Source organism: Falco peregrinus, chromosome 2 (genome assembly GCF_023634155.1).
Source record: "Falco peregrinus isolate bFalPer1 chromosome 2, bFalPer1.pri, whole genome shotgun sequence".
In the NCBI taxonomy this organism is placed as follows: domain Eukaryota; kingdom Metazoa; phylum Chordata; class Aves; order Falconiformes; family Falconidae; genus Falco; species Falco peregrinus.
The window spans coordinates 57639189-57658742 of NC_073722.1; the positions used below are offsets into that span (position 1 = coordinate 57639189).

General features: G+C 37.2%; 1 protein-coding gene across 11 annotated transcripts in view; it reads right to left on the bottom strand.

Annotated features, from left to right (window-relative positions):
* The window catches only part of FRYL (FRY like transcription coactivator), a 185766-nt gene that overhangs the window by 52163 nt on the left and 114049 nt on the right, over positions 1-19554 (bottom strand). For all 11 annotated transcript variants that reach the window (XM_055796392.1, XM_055796391.1, XM_027779323.2 and 8 more), the window contains 10 exons: positions 9943-10000; positions 8315-8406; positions 6548-6720; positions 5916-6076; positions 5272-5382; positions 4190-4344; positions 3849-3948; positions 2507-2675; positions 1492-1751; positions 430-570 (listed from right to left, as the gene is read on the bottom strand). In XM_055796392.1, coding sequence (XP_055652367.1) covers positions 430-570; positions 1492-1751; positions 2507-2675; positions 3849-3948; positions 4190-4344; positions 5272-5382; positions 5916-6076; positions 6548-6720; positions 8315-8406; positions 9943-10000 — 1420 coding nt within the window. The remainder of the gene's footprint in view (positions 1-429; positions 571-1491; positions 1752-2506; positions 2676-3848; positions 3949-4189; positions 4345-5271; positions 5383-5915; positions 6077-6547; positions 6721-8314; positions 8407-9942; positions 10001-19554) is intronic.

Sequence of the window (19554 nt, forward strand, 5' to 3'; positions counted from 1 at the left end):
AATGAGGTCTATGGTCCACCTAGTATACCCTGAATTTTGACAACTCTCAACTGATAGGATGGCTACCAGACTGTTTCAGATTTACCATCTTGAGAAAACTGCAAGAGTCAGCAAGTTGTCTTCAGGAAGCCTCAGCTATCTTTAAGGTGCAATATTCTTTTGGGTTTACTTCCTTTCTCAAGCCCATTCCATGAATGCCCAGTTTAACTGAAACTGATACTGAAATTTTGACACAGATGTCCAAAGTAACTTAAACAAAAGAACTGAATTTGATTTGTTCATAGTATTCGGTGGTCATAAAATATTGGGTTAGAGATTTTGATACTAGAAATCCTACCTCACATTTTTTGTTTGGTCACCTCTGCTGCTAGACACACAATTAATTTTTAAAACAACAATAGGTCTAAGGAGAGACATACACATACTCACATAAGGCAAAAGGCTGGGTTCACTGTTCACTCCACAGATACTGATCAAGAAGTGCAAAATTATTTTCAGATTCTTTGGCCAGCTATCTGCTAAAGTAGTCCAGACATTTTCTATCTCTGACCAAGCCACTTCATCACCATACTAGAAAACAAAATAAATATCTCTCCTGAAAACTCCAGCAGAAAACATTGTATTTGAAAGTGATCTGTATTGAGTGGGACAGGCTCTAGAAGAAGGAGACATAAATCCTGTAAGGAGCTGTTGCCTTTTTAACATTCCAGAATGAAACTTTCACATATATTCAATTTTTATAAACACATTCCGGAAATACCTTCTTCTTACAGCTATAAATACATAAATATATCTCTAACAATATTTGTACATATTGTATATTGTATTTATAGCTAATATATTATAATAGATTACATAAGTATACAAATATTTAATATTATTTTAATTCTATCGTTATATATTTATTTACATATAAAACCAAAATATCTCTAAATTTAGCAGAGATCCATTATCCCAGTTGCTGACAATCCTGACTAAAATTCCATGGACCACAGGCTGCCAGGAGTAGTTTATTGTTAATTTGTAAGTTAATTTGTGATTTAAAACATGATCTCTCATCAGTAGGAATCAAAGATATCAATAATTGGCAGGAGCACTGCACGGGAGCAATACTTTTTCTCTGTTTGAAGTAGCTGTCATAAGAAGGAGGAGGGCCTGTCAGACTCTGGCAACAAGACTGGTTCCAAAACTCCACTTTGAGATCACAGGTATACAGGCAACTTGGGATTATCTATCCAGCTAGACATCTATATTGCAAAACAAGTTATATACTGTTACTATATATAACAATACTGTAACGTTTATTTTACATGTTACATATTCCTCATACTACCTCAAAACTAAATGGTATAGTTTGGGTATACATAAGCAACTCAACAAATATGAGCAGTAACTCTTGAAAGTTTGGTAACACAGTACCTCTGAGCAGTATTATCTTGTGCCCTACAAAACAATCCACTGGAATGAGATGGAGCACTTAACTAGTTTTACCTTTGCAGTCATGTACATCAGATTGTTCAGAACCATAGCTGTAGCCTGTGGCGATCCCCAGCCTTCTCCTCGTAGCCATCGTCTACTGTTCACCATTATTTCTCTGTCTTTCAAAGAATCTTCTTCATCTTCCTCTTGCCGACGAATGGTTGGCAAAGGTTTCAAATCTACCAACTCAATATTGTTCATCCACGGCAGCAGATAATGCAGCATCACCTGTCTCCCAGCTGGATGAGCTGTTTGGATTCTCTGACTTACTTCTGTCATTCAAAAGTTAGGTACATGGATGAATTGTGAATCAATAATGAGAACTGTTTTGGTAATAACAACCACCAATGAGCCCAGTAGTCCATACTGATACAAATAAAGTAATGCTGATACAGACATAATTTTTTTGTTTAGCTGACTAGAGCCATTTATAAAGGCCGCAGCCTTCAGCAGAGCTAACAGAAGACACTGCTGACAAACAGTGCTGACGAAACCATATTTAGTATATGCATACACATATATTCCTCTAATTGCAGGGGGGAACTGAAAACCTAGAGCATGTAAAAATGTACCAACTTTGGCACAAAAGCACTTAACCATTTTCTCTTCCTCGTACTAGTCCTAGTTTTTTTTAATTAATGTGAGAGATTATTAATCTGCAATTGTTTAAAAATGCTATGGAATAATATTTTAAAGCAATCTAGGGTAAATAAGAAAACACTAGAAAGAACAACAGAAAGAAAATTTTTAACAATAGCTGCAAATTATTTCTCTAACATGATTTTTCATGGTTATTAGAAAATCAGTAAAAGTATCTTTGATTCATATTGATTCCTCTTGAATACATTTTAAATACTAGTAAACAAAAATTGTCACTCAGTAAATTCCATTTTCTCCATTCATTATGTTGTTACCTTGTCCTGATTTTAGTGATTTACATATAAATTAATTATTGAAAAATAAGAATTACATATTTTCTACAATGCTTTTGACCCAATGAGGTTTTTGTTTTGTTTTAAAACCATACCTGAGAAGATAGCAAGTGTTAGTTCAGGATAAGTCCTTGCTAATTCTTCTGACAGTTGATAATATGACACAGAATACACATGTGGTAAAGGAGAAGGCTGACCCAAAACCCCATCCATCCGCTGAACTTCCAGTTTGTGAGCATAACGGAACATCTTTGGTTCCAAGATCTACAACAGTAATGTTCAGAATTTGAAGCTAAGTAGAGCTACAGTGGAAAACTTCACTACTCTTACTTAATATTTCTTATCTACTCAGATCTCCATACATCTACAGTATTCACCAAAACTGTGGCAATTTCACAGAAGGTTAGCTAACAGTCACTCCACTTGATGAGTTTCCCATCAATAAATTTCAGAAATCTGCTTTCACAAAACACCATCTTAAACATGAATTTCTCTAAAACAAAATGTGAAATACTACTGAACACTTGTCTTTCCAAACAATATCCATTTCTGGTCATCTATGGATGACACGGATAGAAGCAGTCTTTGTAATCTTTGATGTGACAGAGATGTCACATCATCTCTGTAATCTTTGATGTGACAGAGATGCAGCAGGAGGCTAAAGCAGTTTGATACTTTAAAAGTCAGTTTAGGCTGATCTTAAGCAGTGGTGTTCATTTGAGAAGAAAGATGGGGCTGAAAGGGAGAGTGCTGTGAGTGCTGACATAACAACAGGAGTGTGACTTCAGTGGGGACTTTACTGTTGAATTTAGCTGACAACAAAAACTTTTGAAAAAATCTCCAAGATTTGTGGTCTGAGGCACACGCAGCGTCTATTTATTTATTTATTTTTAAACACTAATGCTGCCTGTAAGATTAAGCTTACCTGTAAACGACCTCAGAAAGGAATATACAAAACTAAATTAAGTAGCTAACTAGATTTGCACTATCCACAGAGGTGAAAAAATGTTTGTTATTAATGCAAAAATAAAAAACCTGGCTGTCACCCCAGCAGACAGAATAAAGGGACCGGAAGCAACGTGCTTCTTTCTGAGTTGCTTTTGGACAAATGGAGCTATATATCACTCTGTTTCAGTGCCAAGCCACCAGAGTCTTGATTTAGGTTTTGTCTCTTGAAAAAGTAGATATTAAGAAAATACATGTCTTGAATGCTTAGTTCATGGAAACAGATACACTTCCACTGAAGTCTATTTGTGCCAGGTAAGGATCTGGCCTAACTATGTACTAAAATAGAGAAGAAAAAAAAATATATACACACACACATTGCATTTCATTACTGGAGGAACAACTAAATAATAACAGAATTATTGTTTTTTTTAATGCACAGAACAATTATATTTTAAAAGAAAAAATATTAATCAAAATTAGCTTACAAACCTGTAATAGTTGCATAGCAACTTCATAGATAGCCCTAGTAGAATCAGCTGCTTTAAATAGTATCAGATTCAGGAGGGTCACTGTATCACACTGGTAATCCCTAGGGTAAAATTGCAGGTGTGAAATAAGTAATACTGCATTCAGCTTTTTAAAATTTGAATTTATTAAAGTTTACTTTACAGGGCATATGGTATGGGATAATAAAATATTTTGAAAAGTTTCTCTAGTAACACACAAAAACAGGGGTGATCTTTTCCTCTTTGGGGGAGGAAAAACCACAGTTCTCCATGAAAGCACACCTTGAAAATTAAAATCTAAAGTTTTGAAAAATGCTGTAGTACCTGTTTTGGAACACACTGGCTATGGCTTTAAAACAGCCAGCTGCTACCCGTTTGGAACCTGTGTAACACCGGTCTACAGCCCAGTACATGAGGTTACTCTGGTCCGGGTTGAGCTCCAAGAGCAGCATGACTGCCTCACAGCCTAGCTGGTGAACCTGTATTCCAGAAAAGAACCAATATGTATTTATAAATAGAGAAAAAAAGGCCAACTTATAAAAACTACATCAAATAGGGACATAGATTTTTAATAATTAAAAAAACCCAACCCACAACTTCAATACACAAGATTTGTTCCATCTGAAAACAGTGAGACTGCAGCTTAAAACAACAACAGGTAATTCTATCAAACCATTTCATGTTCAACTTGCGCACACAGTCATAAATTATTGAAGCAAACAGCTAGATAGCTCTGTTGACTTTTTTCCTCAGTTTCAAGGCTACCTTGAGATATTTACTGTTTTCACTTGCCTTACTACAAGATGAACACTGTCCTGAAAGCATCAGATACAGAAGAGCACTTAAAACACATGCAGGAATTCCAATGGGATACAAGGGATAGATCTGTGTGGAAGCTTGCACGTTCTCTTGAATCAAGAGTAGCCCACTGGAGCTGTATTTTCATGTAGTCATAGTATTTGTGCAATGGAGTCCCTATCTTTTAAATCTAAAGCTTGCCTTACTCTTTAGAGGTAAAGCTTGGTCTTCCTAAGTTCTGCAGGACCCCCAATGGACTCTACAGTCTTACAACAGCTCACGTTCAAAATCTTGCCTCCTTCAAACACCTAAAAAAATCTGCTTATTACTACAACTTAGCCTAGCTGATTAGTTTATAAACTATCCACAGTGTTTCACTCCTTGCCCTTTCCTCTTCCATTCTGTCTGTTCTTAGACTGCGACTGGGGACTGCCTTCCTCAACAGGGTGAATACACATACTGAGGACAGGGCAAATATATGCACTATTAAAACAGCTTTGAGCTTAAGCCACTCGAAAGCATTTAGGCCAATCTGACTACAAAACTCATTAAAGCATATGTTGAAGGCACCGACAGTTGCAAAACAACGTTGACATTGCCTGTATTACCTTTTTATCTTGTGAATCCAAAATATTATCCAGCCACTTGTATAAATAGCCATCAGATGAGAGTCCGACATTGTCTGCAACAGGGCCACAACACAGTACAGCAGACATAGCCTTTGGAAAGTAATTGAAAAACACTACATTTTAGTAACTCAGGCACAGGAAGGGCTTTGACCAAGTCCATTAAAATATCAGAAAACTAGCTTCTATTCAGTCAAGGGAGAAGACAAAGGCTAATAAATAACAGTTTAATATCTTCTTTAAAAAATTAATAAATCCTATTTTTCTCAACTTCCAAATACAAGGAACTGCCAATACTGAAGTGCTGATATATTTAAGAGTTAATATGTCAGTTTGATTGTGAATGTATTTTTACATGAAAGTGCTTCTTAGACAACTGAGAAGTAAAGCTATGGGAAGTATATGTTTATAAGAATATAATAAGAAATTCCTATAGCAAGTGCAATAGTCTACAGTATGGAAAAAAGCCAAACTGTCATAAATACACATGTAAGCAGAAGAGAAAAAGAGCTAAATCACGAATGGTAATAAGGATGTGAAAACTACATCCAAAAAGCCCAAATGTTAAATTTGCATTAGAAAAGTCAACATAATCTATTTCCAAAATTCAGAAAGTGCTAAAATACCTTTAATGCACAGTATTGGTGTCTGTTTATTCGCATGTTCCTATCACTGTATCTGTCCAAGGGAGTAAACATGATACTAAAAGGACCTGCCCAATGACTGAACAACATAAATAGACTGTGGCGTAGACTCTGCTGCGGAAAGACACTTCTTCTCTGGTGTACTGTAAGAAACAGCACAGTTAGACACACTCCTCCTGTCAATCTTTGAAATAAAGTACATAGAACATAAACAGACCTAAACAATGAATGTAAGAAAAATCAATGTAAAGACATATTTCCACATCATAATAGCTGGATGTAGGTTTACTGTTGTCCTGTTTAATGCCACAGTGTAAAAGAATGAACTATTTCTTAGTCTAGAGAATTTAAATGCACTGCCAACCAGACTGTTGCCAAGTAAGAAAATTACTCGTACATTTCCAAACAGTACCAGAAATCTCTCTTAAAAAATCATAAACTCATTCTGCTAAAGTTACATCCAAAACTGATGGCATAAATTATTTTTATGAAAGTATTCTGAAACTTCAGAGAAAAAATGGATTTTTTAAGTTTTTGTTTGTTTATTTTTGTTTTTTAAAATGCACTGCATATTAAACACAGTCATCAGAAGTTACTAAAGCATTTTCACATACCTGGAACATTTTGAATGATATTTGCCACTAAGGCACTAAAATGGCATCGGATATCTTTCAATGTATCAGAATCCTTTTCATTTTCTGCTTCTAAGAGTTGTCTTGTTAGATCGACATATTCAAGTAGAGTGTTGTTGAGGGAATGTGTTTCATTATCAAGGCCACCACTTGCACTTAAAAATAAAATATGATACATACAACAACAATTTTTGAAAACAATCCTTTTTTCTTTCTTTTAAAAAACCTCTACAATCTCATCACTGCAAAAATTTAATGCAAAGTAATTCCGTCAACCAGCTTCTATTTCAGTGTTAAATAAAAAGCTCCAGTGAAAGGAACCTAATAATCAAGCCCCATTATCAGAAGTCACTCATCTTCAGTTGCACAGAATTGGTTCTTATACTGGGGGAAAGTGTTAAAAATAATAATGAAAAAACCCCGAACCCCTCCCCCCTAAAAACCCCATGCAATTCGTAAACCAGAGAAAAATTACTACTGCTTGACTATACACATCTATATTAGAAACTGATTTTTGGGAGTCGGTCAAGATGTTCAGTATTTCATGACATGCTATTGACTATTAGGCAGATGAAAGCAATTTATTCATTTTATATATTCACTTCCCATCTCCATTGCTTTAGCATCTGACTAGACATCTGCACTAAACTACATAAGGAGATTAAAGACCGCATATGATACAAAACTGCCCTCCTTTGAAAAACAGTTGTTAGAAGGGTGACTCCTTTCCTCTCAGTTCCCTCCATCATCTTTCCACATTTGTACTGAAGGCAACTAAAAACCATGCCTCGCACACCAGAGACAAGATGAAGTTTGCTACTTTTGACCACAGAGTCAGGCTGGCCTCAGAGAGGAAAGCTGACAAGGTTCAAGGGTGCGGGCTGTACTTAGGAGATATTTTATATACACTAGTTAAACACCAGTGAGTACCTTCAAAGATAAGAGGGAGAGTATGATTTTAACTGCTGCCATCTCAAAAGTCAGCATGCCAAAAGGAAGGCATTTTAGCAATGCTTCTGAGGCAGCACTGTAGTAGCTTACCTAAAGATTGAGAATTTCACACTGATTATGTTGCTAAAGTTGACAAATGTTTAAGTATCGTTGCCTAATAAAATGGCAGGAGCTTGCCTAACCATCTCCTAACCAACTTGCTCTTAGACAATTCCATCTGCACAGAAAAAAAATTTGTAAGAGACTTGTAAAACATATGCCAGAATTTTAAGTCTTCTTTCAAAGTGTCCCTACACAAGTAGGGTAAACAGAGGGGGAAAAAATCCCCAACCCCTAATCCAGTTAACATTCTTCCTCCCTCAGATAGAAAAAGGACTAATATCAATGAGCAGCAGCCCTCTCTGCATAGGGTATGCTGACTAGTACCAGGACTCTGGATGAGGAAGAATTCCAGACTGATTGTAGAATAGCTGTAACTTGAGGGTTTTTTATTTGCTTAACTGGTGCAATGTTCGAAAACACACAAACAAGAAGGAACATGACGCATTGCCTGTTCAAAGCAATATCCCAGGGAACAGAATAGCAGCATTTTAAATAAAATGCAGACCACAGTGACAAAGAAGGGGATGAAGGGATTAGAAAGCCAGCAAAGTTCCAAGTTTTATAAAACCATATCTATTTATTCAGTAGTATCCTAAAACTTACTGAAGAATTTTGCATGCTTGTTATACTGGGTCATAAGAATACTAATGACTTAATTCAGAAGCATAAACAACACCTTGTCAGTACTGCCCCTACCTGTGACTAATGACACCAGCATCTGCCAACAGTTCAAATATTCGTACTAGTTGTACTCGTAAAATATCTCGACGCCTGCGCCGCTTCATGTTCTATTCAACAAGAGGAAACAAAATTAGAATGAAGCATAGGAAAAACTAAGTGTAAAACCAGCATAGTGTATAAAAAGCATCATTATATCTGTACTACAACTGGCATCAATTATCAGGAGTGCCAATCTTTTAAGATGAGTTACAAAAACTGCCAGCAATTTTAATAAACCAGACAATGAACAAAATTTTTCCCTGTTGCAACTCCAAGATACACTAGGTTTGTTACTGCACGTATTATCAAAATAATGGGTTTTATCAGTCTCCTCTCAAAAAGTGCAACATATAAAACCAACAAAGTACAAACGTCAATCTTCCTACATATTTTGGGGAAGGTGGTGCTGCCTCTCTACTGTGCTCTGATAGACCCCACCTGGAGTACTGCATCCAGTTCTGGGGCCCCCAACATAAGAATGACATGGACCTGTCAGAGTGGGTCCAGAGAAGGGCCACAAAAATGAGCAGAGGGATGGAACATCCCTCCTACGAGCAAAGGCTGAGAGAGTTGGGGTTGTTCAGCCTGGAGAAGAGAAAGCTCCAGGGAGACCCTTCAGTTCTTAAAAAGGGCTTATAAGAAAGATGGTTACAAACTTCTTAGCAGGGCTTGCTGCGATACGACAAGGGGTAATGTTTCTAAACTAAAGAAGCCAAGATTCAGATGGATATAAGGAACTAATTTTTTACAGTGAGGGTGGTGAAATACTAGAATAGGTTGCCCAGAGGGGTGGTAGATGCCCCATCCCTGGAAACATTCACAGTCAGGCTGGAAGGGGCTCTGAGCAACCTGACCTGGCTGAAGATGTCCAGATAGCCTCTTTAAAGAGCCCTTCCAACCCAAACTATTCTATGATTTGCACGCAAGACTGACAAAAAAGATACAGCCTGGTAAGATTTTGAAACAGAGATGATATTCCTTCCCATCATCTGCATTTAGTTACAAATTTGTTACTAGTAAGAGTATGACAGTTACCATAAAAGATATGAAGTAACCATCTCTGAATTTGTATCTGCAGAGGTTATTTTTTCTATGAATACCTACTGAGGCTTCTAAACCTTGCTGTAAAACATGTTCTTGATCAGAACATTTTTAGTTAGAGCAGTCAGTAGGTAGGCTTAACAGCCTTTTTCATTAAAAATAAAAAAAAAAACACATGCAACAAAATTGGTAGACAGTAGAGCTCAGTTCTCTCTTAGGTACTACTAATTGTAGGCATGTTACTGATAATATAACGAAAGTAACAACTGCCTATGTTTAGATAAAAGGAATTAAAGGTGCGTGGAAAAGGTTACAGTAATTTTTTCATCATTTGAAACAAAGCCTCTTTAATACAGGAATAACAAAGAGCTCAAAACAAACACAAAGCTCTTTAATGTAAACACCTCACAATAATTTAAAAAGGTAAGATGTCACATTTTTATCTGGTATACTGACAGTTTTTAGGTGCAGAAACTAAAGAACATAACTAAAGTTTCTTTACTACCATTTGTGAGAAGATAGTTCAAACTGTGTACTAAACATAGTGGAAAATATCTAATTACCTCTGGCCTTCTTTCAAGTGCTTCCTTAATTATAGGATGTAATTCTTCTATTAGTTCCCTGAATTAAAATAAAAGAATTAAAAGGATAAAAACAATGATTAAATTAACATTTCAGTGAAAGATGTTTTACAGCAACACAGCAACTAGCATTACAATGTAAGTTAAAACAACCTCAGTTCTCCCTTCTTTACCTGTAGCATTCTGAATAAATGAGCATTTAAGAGAGATGTTTCCTAGAAAGATTATTTTCTTAATTTAAAGACAGACTACCAAATGGATTTCTCAATAACTACCGCTAAATTTGCATTCACCAAGTATTAAGGCATATTTCTATCACAGGTGATTTTAATTTATCTTAATATTCAGATTTAACAGGGCCTTATGGTATAAATGATACTATTAGAAGACCAAAAAAACCCCAACACGCTGGCATAGCTGGTCTCTGTGAAAACTGAACAACATGCTTTGACATTGTGGTTACATTCCCTGTTTGTTCTGAAGCTCCACAATCTTTATTACTACTCAAGGGCCTTCTACCAAACTAAGACTGTCTTATTGTTACAGACTTGCTAATAGTTAGAATTTATTAACTTTATTTGATTTTATAAAATCATTTTAATAGAAATACAGAGGAATAAGAAATATACTTTAATGAAACTAGTAGCTGCACAACAAAAGCTGCTATGAAATCCTCTGTACAGCCCTGTACCAAGGCCAAAAGAATTGGTAAGTGAGAGCAACTGAATGAAACAACTCGTAGTTACCTGCCAAGAAATCGTGAACTTTAATAATTGATATGAAGAAATTGCATGGAATAGGGACAATAAGTTAAGTGTAAATATATTTACTCAAAGAATGTAGGTATAGTAATTAGGTCATGTAACCATATAGTTTGAAAGAAATAATTAATGAAATAACTAATGAAAGAAGGGATCTGTTTCTCTAACTTTCTCTAACAAGGGGCCTGTTTATAAGTTATCTAGAGGGAGCGACTAAAAGAAACAAGAAGAAGAAACAGATGGTCGACAAAGACATAAATTAGCTCAGACCGGTAAGAACACTGCAAACTTGCAAGACCATCCTGTTCCAGGCAAAGGGTGAGAAGTACGCCATGAGGAAGACCTACGGCCTTCCTCCCAAAGACCCCTGCCCACAATTCTTGGAAGAATTTCCGCAAGCGCGAAGGACTGATAAGCTAATTAACATACAAAGCGAGAGTATGTTAATGATTTTCAGGAAATACTATGTTTATGCATGAATACTTAATGAATAAGTATGAATAAGTTCTATATAAGGTGTGTAATTTTGAAGCCTGGTGTGCATTGATCATGAGGAGACTCACTCACGCACCCCGCTGTCAACAAAGAAGTGTCTGCTTATCTACATCGCATTGGTGTTGATAAGTTCTTCATTCTGAGATTTTGGTAACAGTTTTGGCGACCCAGATGGGACCTCGCTGAAGGAGACCGGAGGAGTCGGGGACCTGATCGGTTCCAGCCGGCACCAAGGATTTCTCGGGGATACCCATCGATCCCCGATCCGTAAGGCTCTTTGCGACGTTCCCTGGATTTTGGTAAGACACTTCTTCATTGTAAATTGTAGTAAGTGGGTTAGAGTCCCACTATAATAAGTGCACTAGAGTAAGTGGGTTAGAGTCCCACAATAGTGGGTTAGAGTCCCTCTACAGTGAGTGGGTTAGAGTCCCACCAGTGGGTTCAAGTCCCACTGAGTAAGTCTGCCTGTCAGTCGTGGTGAAAGCTGTGCAGGGTTGGACTAAAGGATCCTTGTGGAAGTGGAAGCCTAGGCGTCTGCCCGTAAGACATAAGCGAAAGCTATTGCAGGGCTGGACAACAGCGGAGACAAGAGAACCTATATGCTATAGTGTTCTCTAAGGTAGCACCTCTAACAAAAAGTTAGAAGTATTTCATGTGTTATTTTGTGAAATTGTTTATTTCTTTGATTGTATACGGAGTAGCAATTAAGAAGTGTATAATATTGTGTTATATACCTTTATTTAAGATAACAGTTGTGGAAAAGTGTGAGTGTGGCTGTAAAGGAGAGACGTGCAATAGAACACGAAGTGAGTGTGGAGTTCGAATCCACGGATCGGAGTGACAGATTTGAGTGATTGTGTATTGTACTGTAAAGTGATTATACTATGGCATCCAAGTTAACACAGTTGTTTAAAAGTAAAAATATGGGTAAACTTGCTGCAAATGACAAAATTCCAAAAAATTCTCCATTGGGATGTTTATTGGCACATTGGGGAGATTTACACGATGTTCTGTGAAAGAGACAGATGATTGAGGATTGTAATAATTGGTGGCCTTTGTATATATTGGATGATCAGGAAAAGTGGCCCATGAATGGGACACTGAATTATAACACTATTCTGCAGTTAATGCTGTTCTGTAAAAGACAGGGGAAATGAAGTGAAATGCCGTATGTGGTTTTGTTCTTTTACTTAAGACAAAGAAAGGATTGGCAGGATGAATGTAAGTTAACTATTGGAGATAATCTGGTAATGCCTATAACTGCTGATAATAAGAAAGTGAAAACGTGTTGTTCAACTTGTGAGATTGGGAAAGATTGTTTGAAGAAGAGAATTGCTTCCAAAATTGATGAAGGACCAGAATCAGATATATCCTCTCCTAGAAGAGAAAGGAATCAGGGTCGAGAATATAGGGCATGAGAACAGGTGGGTCAACCAGATAGCAGTGGAATAGAAGATGTGGAGGAGAGATTACCTGAGATTGTAATTCATACTCCTGTTTCACGGAGGACTTGACAGCAGACACAAACAATAGCTCCCCTGCGACAGGGAGTTGGTAGTGATGGGCCAGTATATGTGAAAGTACCTTTTTCAGTTATGGATTTGATGGCATGGAAACAGGCAGCAGGAATTTATAGAGAAGATCCTGAGAGAGTGGGCAGAGTAGTAGATACTATAATCAGAACGCAGAATCCAGACGGGAATGATTTACAGGTGATCCTGGATAATTTGTTAGATGATACAGAGAAGCAGATGGTATTGAAAACTGGCGAAGCACAGGCAGAGGTGGCTGTGTTGAATGGAATAACAGGTAGAACAATAGAGCAGAATTTTCCATCTGGGGATCTGCAGTGGGACCCAAATAATGTGGCACATAGAGAAAGACTGAGTCGGTATCAGAAATGGATTTTATATGGAGTTGAACATGCTATGCCTAAATCTCTGAATTGGTCAAGTTGTATGAAGTAAGGCAAGATAAAAATGAATCTCCCTCAGCATTTCCGGAGAGACTAAAGGAAACTGCCAGGAAATACACCGATTTGAGAGTGGAAACAGAGACAGCTCAGATACAATTGGCTTTGATTTTTATGGGACAATTGGCACCAGATATAAGGAAGAAACTCCAGAAACCTGAGGGAGAGGATTCAAGGAGTTTGAATAAAATGCTGGAGGTAGCATGGAAAAATATATAACCAGAGAGAAAAAGAGGAAAGAAAAATTAGGGAAAGTAGATTATTGGCCGTAGTGACAAGGATGGCAGATAGAGAAAGAGGCAGAGGATGAGGATTTAATGGAAGGGGAGGTTGTATGAACTGTGGCAATCGGAAATTTAATACCTCCCTAGGAATAAATCAGTGTGCTTTGTGTAGGGAGGAAGGACATTGGAAAAGGGATTGGGATTGTCCTAAAAATAGGAATGCTTATCAAGACATGGCCAAGGTAATGGTTTTAGATGATTGAAGGGGACCGGAGGGGAACCCAGCTGAACCTCTGGTTATAATTAAGCTGGGAGAAAAAGAAGTTAAACTTTTAGTGGATACAGGAGCGACATTTTTCAGTATTAAATACCTGTAAAGGAAAAACTGGAACAAAACCAGCCAATATAATAGGAGCAATAGGGAAAGAAGAGAACAGGCCATTTCTACAACCCCTGGATTTGAAATTTGGAAATAACATAATTACACATGAATTCTTGTATGTACCAGAATGTCCGATACCCTTGTTAGGAAGGGATTTGTTATCCAAATTGAATGCACAAATTGTTTTTGAAGAAGGAGAACTTTTCTTGAAAATACCTGAGTCAAAAACCGGAGAAATCCTGATGATACAAGAAAAAGTAAAGGAGCAGGAAATTCCACCGGAGGTGGATTTGGCAGTGATCCCTACACAATGGGAAACAGATATTCCTGGTAAATCGTTAAAATTTACCTGTTAAAATAGATTTGAAGGAAGGTACAGGGACAGTGAAAATTAAACAATATCCAATCAAACCAGAAGTGAGGCAGGAACTGAAGAAATTGATTAATACATTTCTGGAGTATAACATTTTAGAAGAATGTGAATCTGAGTATAATACTCCTATTTTACCAGTCAGAAAACCCTCGGGTGAATATAGGTTAGTACAAGATTTGAGAGCAGTGAATCAAATAGTTAAGGATATTTATCCTGTAGTAGCAAATCCCTATACGCTGTTAACAGCGTTAAAGGAGACTTATCAGTGGTTTACAGTGCTTGATTTGAAAGATGCTTTCTTTTGTATACCTTTGGAAAAGGAAAGCAGAAAACTATCTGCTTTTGAATGGGAAAATCCACAAACCAGGCGAAAGATGCAGCTGACATGGACCAGATTACCCCAAGGATTTAAAAATTGTCCAACTATTTTTGGAAATCAGTTGGCAAAGGAACTTGAGATCTGGAAACAGGACAAACCAAGACCTGGACATTTACTTCTACAATATGTGGATGACATATTGATTGCTACAGAAGAAAGATTTACTTGTATACAGGTGACTATTGACCTCCTGAATTTTCTGGGACTAAATGGGTGTAAGGTATCCAGGAAGAAGGCCCAAATAGCCTGTCAGACTGTGATATACCTGGGCTTTGAAATTTCAAAAGGGCAGCGACAATTGGGAAAAGATCGCAAAGAAGCTATTTGTAGTATACCTGAGCTGAAAAATATTCATGAACTCAGAGCGTTTTTAGGAATGACTGGGTGGTGTCACCCTTGCATTATGAACTATGGACTAACAGCTAAACTGCTATATGAGGCCCAAAAGAATTCTCCCTTAGTATGGGGCCCACAACAGCAAAAGGTCTTTGTAGAATTAAAGTGTGCCTTAATGTCTGCACCTGCTTTGGGACTTCCAGACTTAACCAAAGATTTTCAGTTGTTTGTTCATGAAAGGCAACACCTTGCACTGGGCGTGTTAACTCAGAAGATAGGAAGCTGGAAAAGACCAGTCAGATACTTCTCCAAACAACTGGACATAGTGAGTAAAGGGTGGCCGAATTGCCTTTGAGCAGTGGTGGCAACAGTAATGCTCATACAAGAAGCTCAAAAATTGACCTTGGGAAGAACAGTAACAGTCTATGTCCCGCACATGGTGATAACTGTCTTAGAACAAAAAGGGGGGGACATTGGCTGTCTCCGAGCCGAATGATGAAGTACCAGGTAGTACTGACTGAACAAGATGATGTGATTCTAAAGACAACTAACCTAGTAAATCCTGCAGTGTTTTTAAGCTCCATACAGGAAGAAGGACAACTGGAACATAACTGTGTGGCTACCATCGAGTATGTTTAATCCAGTCATGAAGATCTGAAGGATGTACCATTGGAGCGACCAGACTGGGAATTGTATACAGATGGAAGCAGCTTTATGGAGCAAGGAGTCCGATACACTGGATATGCAGTAACAACAGATACTACAGTTATAGAAGCAGGAGCATTGGCGAATACCACATCGGCCCGGAAAGCGGAACTTATTGCTTTGATTCAAGCCCTAGAATTAAGTAAAGAAAAGAAAGTAAATATCTGGACAGATTCAAAATATGCCTTTGGGGTAGTGCATGTCCATGGAGCTTTGTGGAAAGAAAGAGGGCTATTGTCCTCTCAAGGATCAAACATTAAATATCAAAAGGAAATTTTACAATTATTGCAAGCAGTTCAGAAACCAGATCAAGTAGCAATCATGCACTGTAAGGCACATCAAATTGGGAACACAAAAATAATTGCTGGGAATAATTTGGCTGATAAAACGGCAAGAAAGGTAGCAAAGAAACAAACATTACAGATAGCAATAATTCCTTCCAAAACAGTAACCCCTCCTAGGGAAAGGCCAAGATATTCAGAACAAGATGACAAATAAGGTCAGTTATTAAATGCTAAGAAAAACCTAGCTGGATGGTGGGTAACCCCTAATGGACAAATAGCAATTCCACCTCTTTTGATGAGAGAGGTAATTCAAACAAAACTTCAGGAATGTCACTGGGGAGCGGAAGCCTTACTAACTTCTTTACAGAAAAAAGTAGTATCAGTTAAGATGTTGGGAATAGCTTAAAATGATAACTGCAAAATATGAAGTATGTTTGAAAAATAATCCAGTGATGAAGAAAAGAGTTCAAATGGGTAGATTAAAATCTGGTACAGAACCTGGAGATTATTGGCAAGTAGATTTTTCAGAGTTACCTAGACAAAATGGGTACCGGTACATCCTGTGGGGGTTGATACTTTTACAGGATGGCCAGAAGCCCTTCCCTGTCGCACCACACAAGCAAAAGAAGTAGTTAAGTAGTTACTACAAGAAATAATTCCAAGATTTGGAGTTCCTATTGGAATTTCTTCTGATAGAGGTCCACACTTTTTTGCTGAAGTAGTCCAAAGTGTTAGCAAAGTATTGGGTATTACTTGGTAATTACACGCGTCCTGGAGGCCACAATCTAGTGGAAAGATAGAAAGGATGAATCAGACTTTAAAAAGACAAATAAGTAAGATTTGTCAAGAAACTAATCTAAAATGGCCTCAAGCGCTTCCATTGGCATTATTATGAATCAGAGTACAGCCAAGAGTGGAACCTCAGTAAGTCCTTATGAATTATTATATGGAAAACCATATGAGTCTCCAGAACCAAATCCAAACATACATATAAAAGGAAAACAGGATGTGTATAACTATTTGCTTTCTCTAGGGAAAACTCTGGCTGCAATTCGGAGTGCGGTTATTTGGAATAGACCTTTATCCCTGGAGAATTCAGTGCATGATTTCCAACCAGGGGACTATGTCTATGTGAAGACCTAGACCTCTGAACCTTTGCAGGAACGTTGGAGAGGACCTTTCCAGATACTGTTAACCACTTATACAACTATCAAGACTGCAGAATCAGATGCTTGGATACATTATATTCGGGTGAAGAAAGCACCTACTCCATGGAAGATTGCTAACCGTGATCCAGAGACTTTAAAACTGACTCTGAAACATGTCTAATTTTTTCATATCAGGTTTTGATTGTTCTTTGGATTTTATTTTGGTCGGTAGTGGTGGTAGGATCATGGACTGACTTGGTGGATAGGAACAAAAGACAACTAGAAACAGAAAAGTAATTGACATTCCCAAACAAATGGCTGAGGAAAATTCGATGTTGGGATTGATTAAAGGATTTGCCAACTTGCAGAATGTTACACAGATTACTGCTTGTTACTGCAGCAGGTGAATCCATTCCGTGGGGAATTTTAACTATGAATCTGACCAATCTGGAACATAAAAATGAGACCACCTATTGTGAACAAAGGCCAGTAACTCAATGGTATGAACAAGTAAGGGTTATCAGAAAACAGTGGAAATCTCCAGGTAGTCGGGCTGATTGTGAAAAATTGTTAAATTATGTTTTTACCAAAATAGGGAGATATAAGACTGTGGGATGGTGTTCTTATGATGAACAACTTCAAACCAATGTGAGCAAAAACATCATGGAATGGAAGTGTAACAAAACAGGCCAAGGTACACAATCAGTAGAACAATGGGACTCTATATGGTCTATGTCCATATTTTCTCAATTTCAGTACATGGCCAGAACTCCTTGGTGTTTTACTTGGGATGGAAAAGCTTTTGTAGTTTTACCCTCAGTCAATGATAAATCAACTTCATTGAGAGAGAAGGAGAATAAAACAGTGCCATGGTGGAAATATGAAAAAGTGTATGATATCAGCAATGCAGATTTAATAATTCAACAAATTCCTCCTTTGGCCGCTGCTTTAAAATATGGTTGTTTTTGCTGAGGTCTGAAGAATACTCTCAATTTAACTAGCACTTTTACACCCAGAAGAGGAACTCTGTTTAGTTGCAGAAAATCTACTATTCAAAGTCCAGGACATTTAGTTTGGACGTTAAGTGACGGAACCTTACCATTAGATGGTAAGGTGAAACAAATTACTTTAGGCATGCCAAAATTGTGCCCGATTTGGAAGAAATCACCGTTTAAGGGACCCTTGGAAAGTTTAAAATTAAAACTAACCAAGAGGTCTGAGACAAATGATGATACTTGGAAAGAACCATCAACAGGAGTAAAAATTGGCTGAGCACTTGAATCACTTTTGAATCCTATAGCCTCATATAGAAACAGAGAATGGCTTTATCAATTAACAAGGTCAGGTAGAAAAGTTAGCAAATGTCACCAAGAGGGGATTTAGGAAATTGCAGGTGACCTCCAGAATGACTTTACAAAATAGAATGGCATTAGATATGCTTTTACTTAAAGAACATCGAGTATGTGGATATCTCTAGGATAGACTGGACCACTGCTGCATTCACATTCCAAATGTAACTCAAGATGTAGAACATGATCTGGACCTATTAGGTAAAACTGAAAAGGAAACAGAATCAATTCGAGAAGATATGTCAGAAGATTGGCTGGGGAAAATTTTTAACAAATTGGGATGGAATCTAAGCTCTTGGATACAATCTATAATCAAAACTGTGTTTCTGTTACTGGTTGTCTTTCTGATGATCATGCTAGTATATGCTTGTTTGAAGAAACAGTTTATCAATAGAATTGCAGTCAATCGCATGATCGTGAGAGAAGTACCAACCATTCCACCAAGATAATAGTCCACCACCAAAATATGCTGAAACTACTGCTATGTAAATAATGTGAAAGTATTGAAAAGTTTATTTTATTTTTTTTATTTTATAAAATCATTTTAATAGAAATATAGAGGAATAAGAAATATATTTTAATGAAACTAGTAGTTGCACAACAAAAGCTGCTATGAAATTAACATACAAAGCGAGAGTATGTTAATGATTTTCGGGAAATACTATGTTTATGCATGAATACGTATGAATAAGTTCTATATAAGGTGTATGATTTTGAAGCCTGGTGTGCGTTGGTCGTGAGGAGACTCACTCACGCACCCGGCCATCAATAAAGAAGTGTTTGCTTATCTACATCGCATTGGTGTTGATAAATTCTTCATTCTGAGATTTCGGTAACATTATGACTCCCAAAAGTATGGATATACGTAGACAAAATACTAAGGTAAAAACATACAGGTTTTACTATGTTAACAGACATTAAAGTAACTACCACCTCCACTTTAGATTTATTGGAGTGTGACACATTTTTCTACTTCCTGTGCTACTGTAATTTGGACATATCAAAAGCATAAACCACTTCAATTTTTTGTGGTAAATGACTGACTTCTCTGCTACATCATTCAAAGTTTTTCCTTAAGAGAACAGGTCCAGGTGATCAGAAAGCTGCACAAACTTGTGCAGTGCGCTCAATTACAAGACTTAAGCATGTTTTATACTTTCTTTTAAACACAGAAAAGAATCTGAAG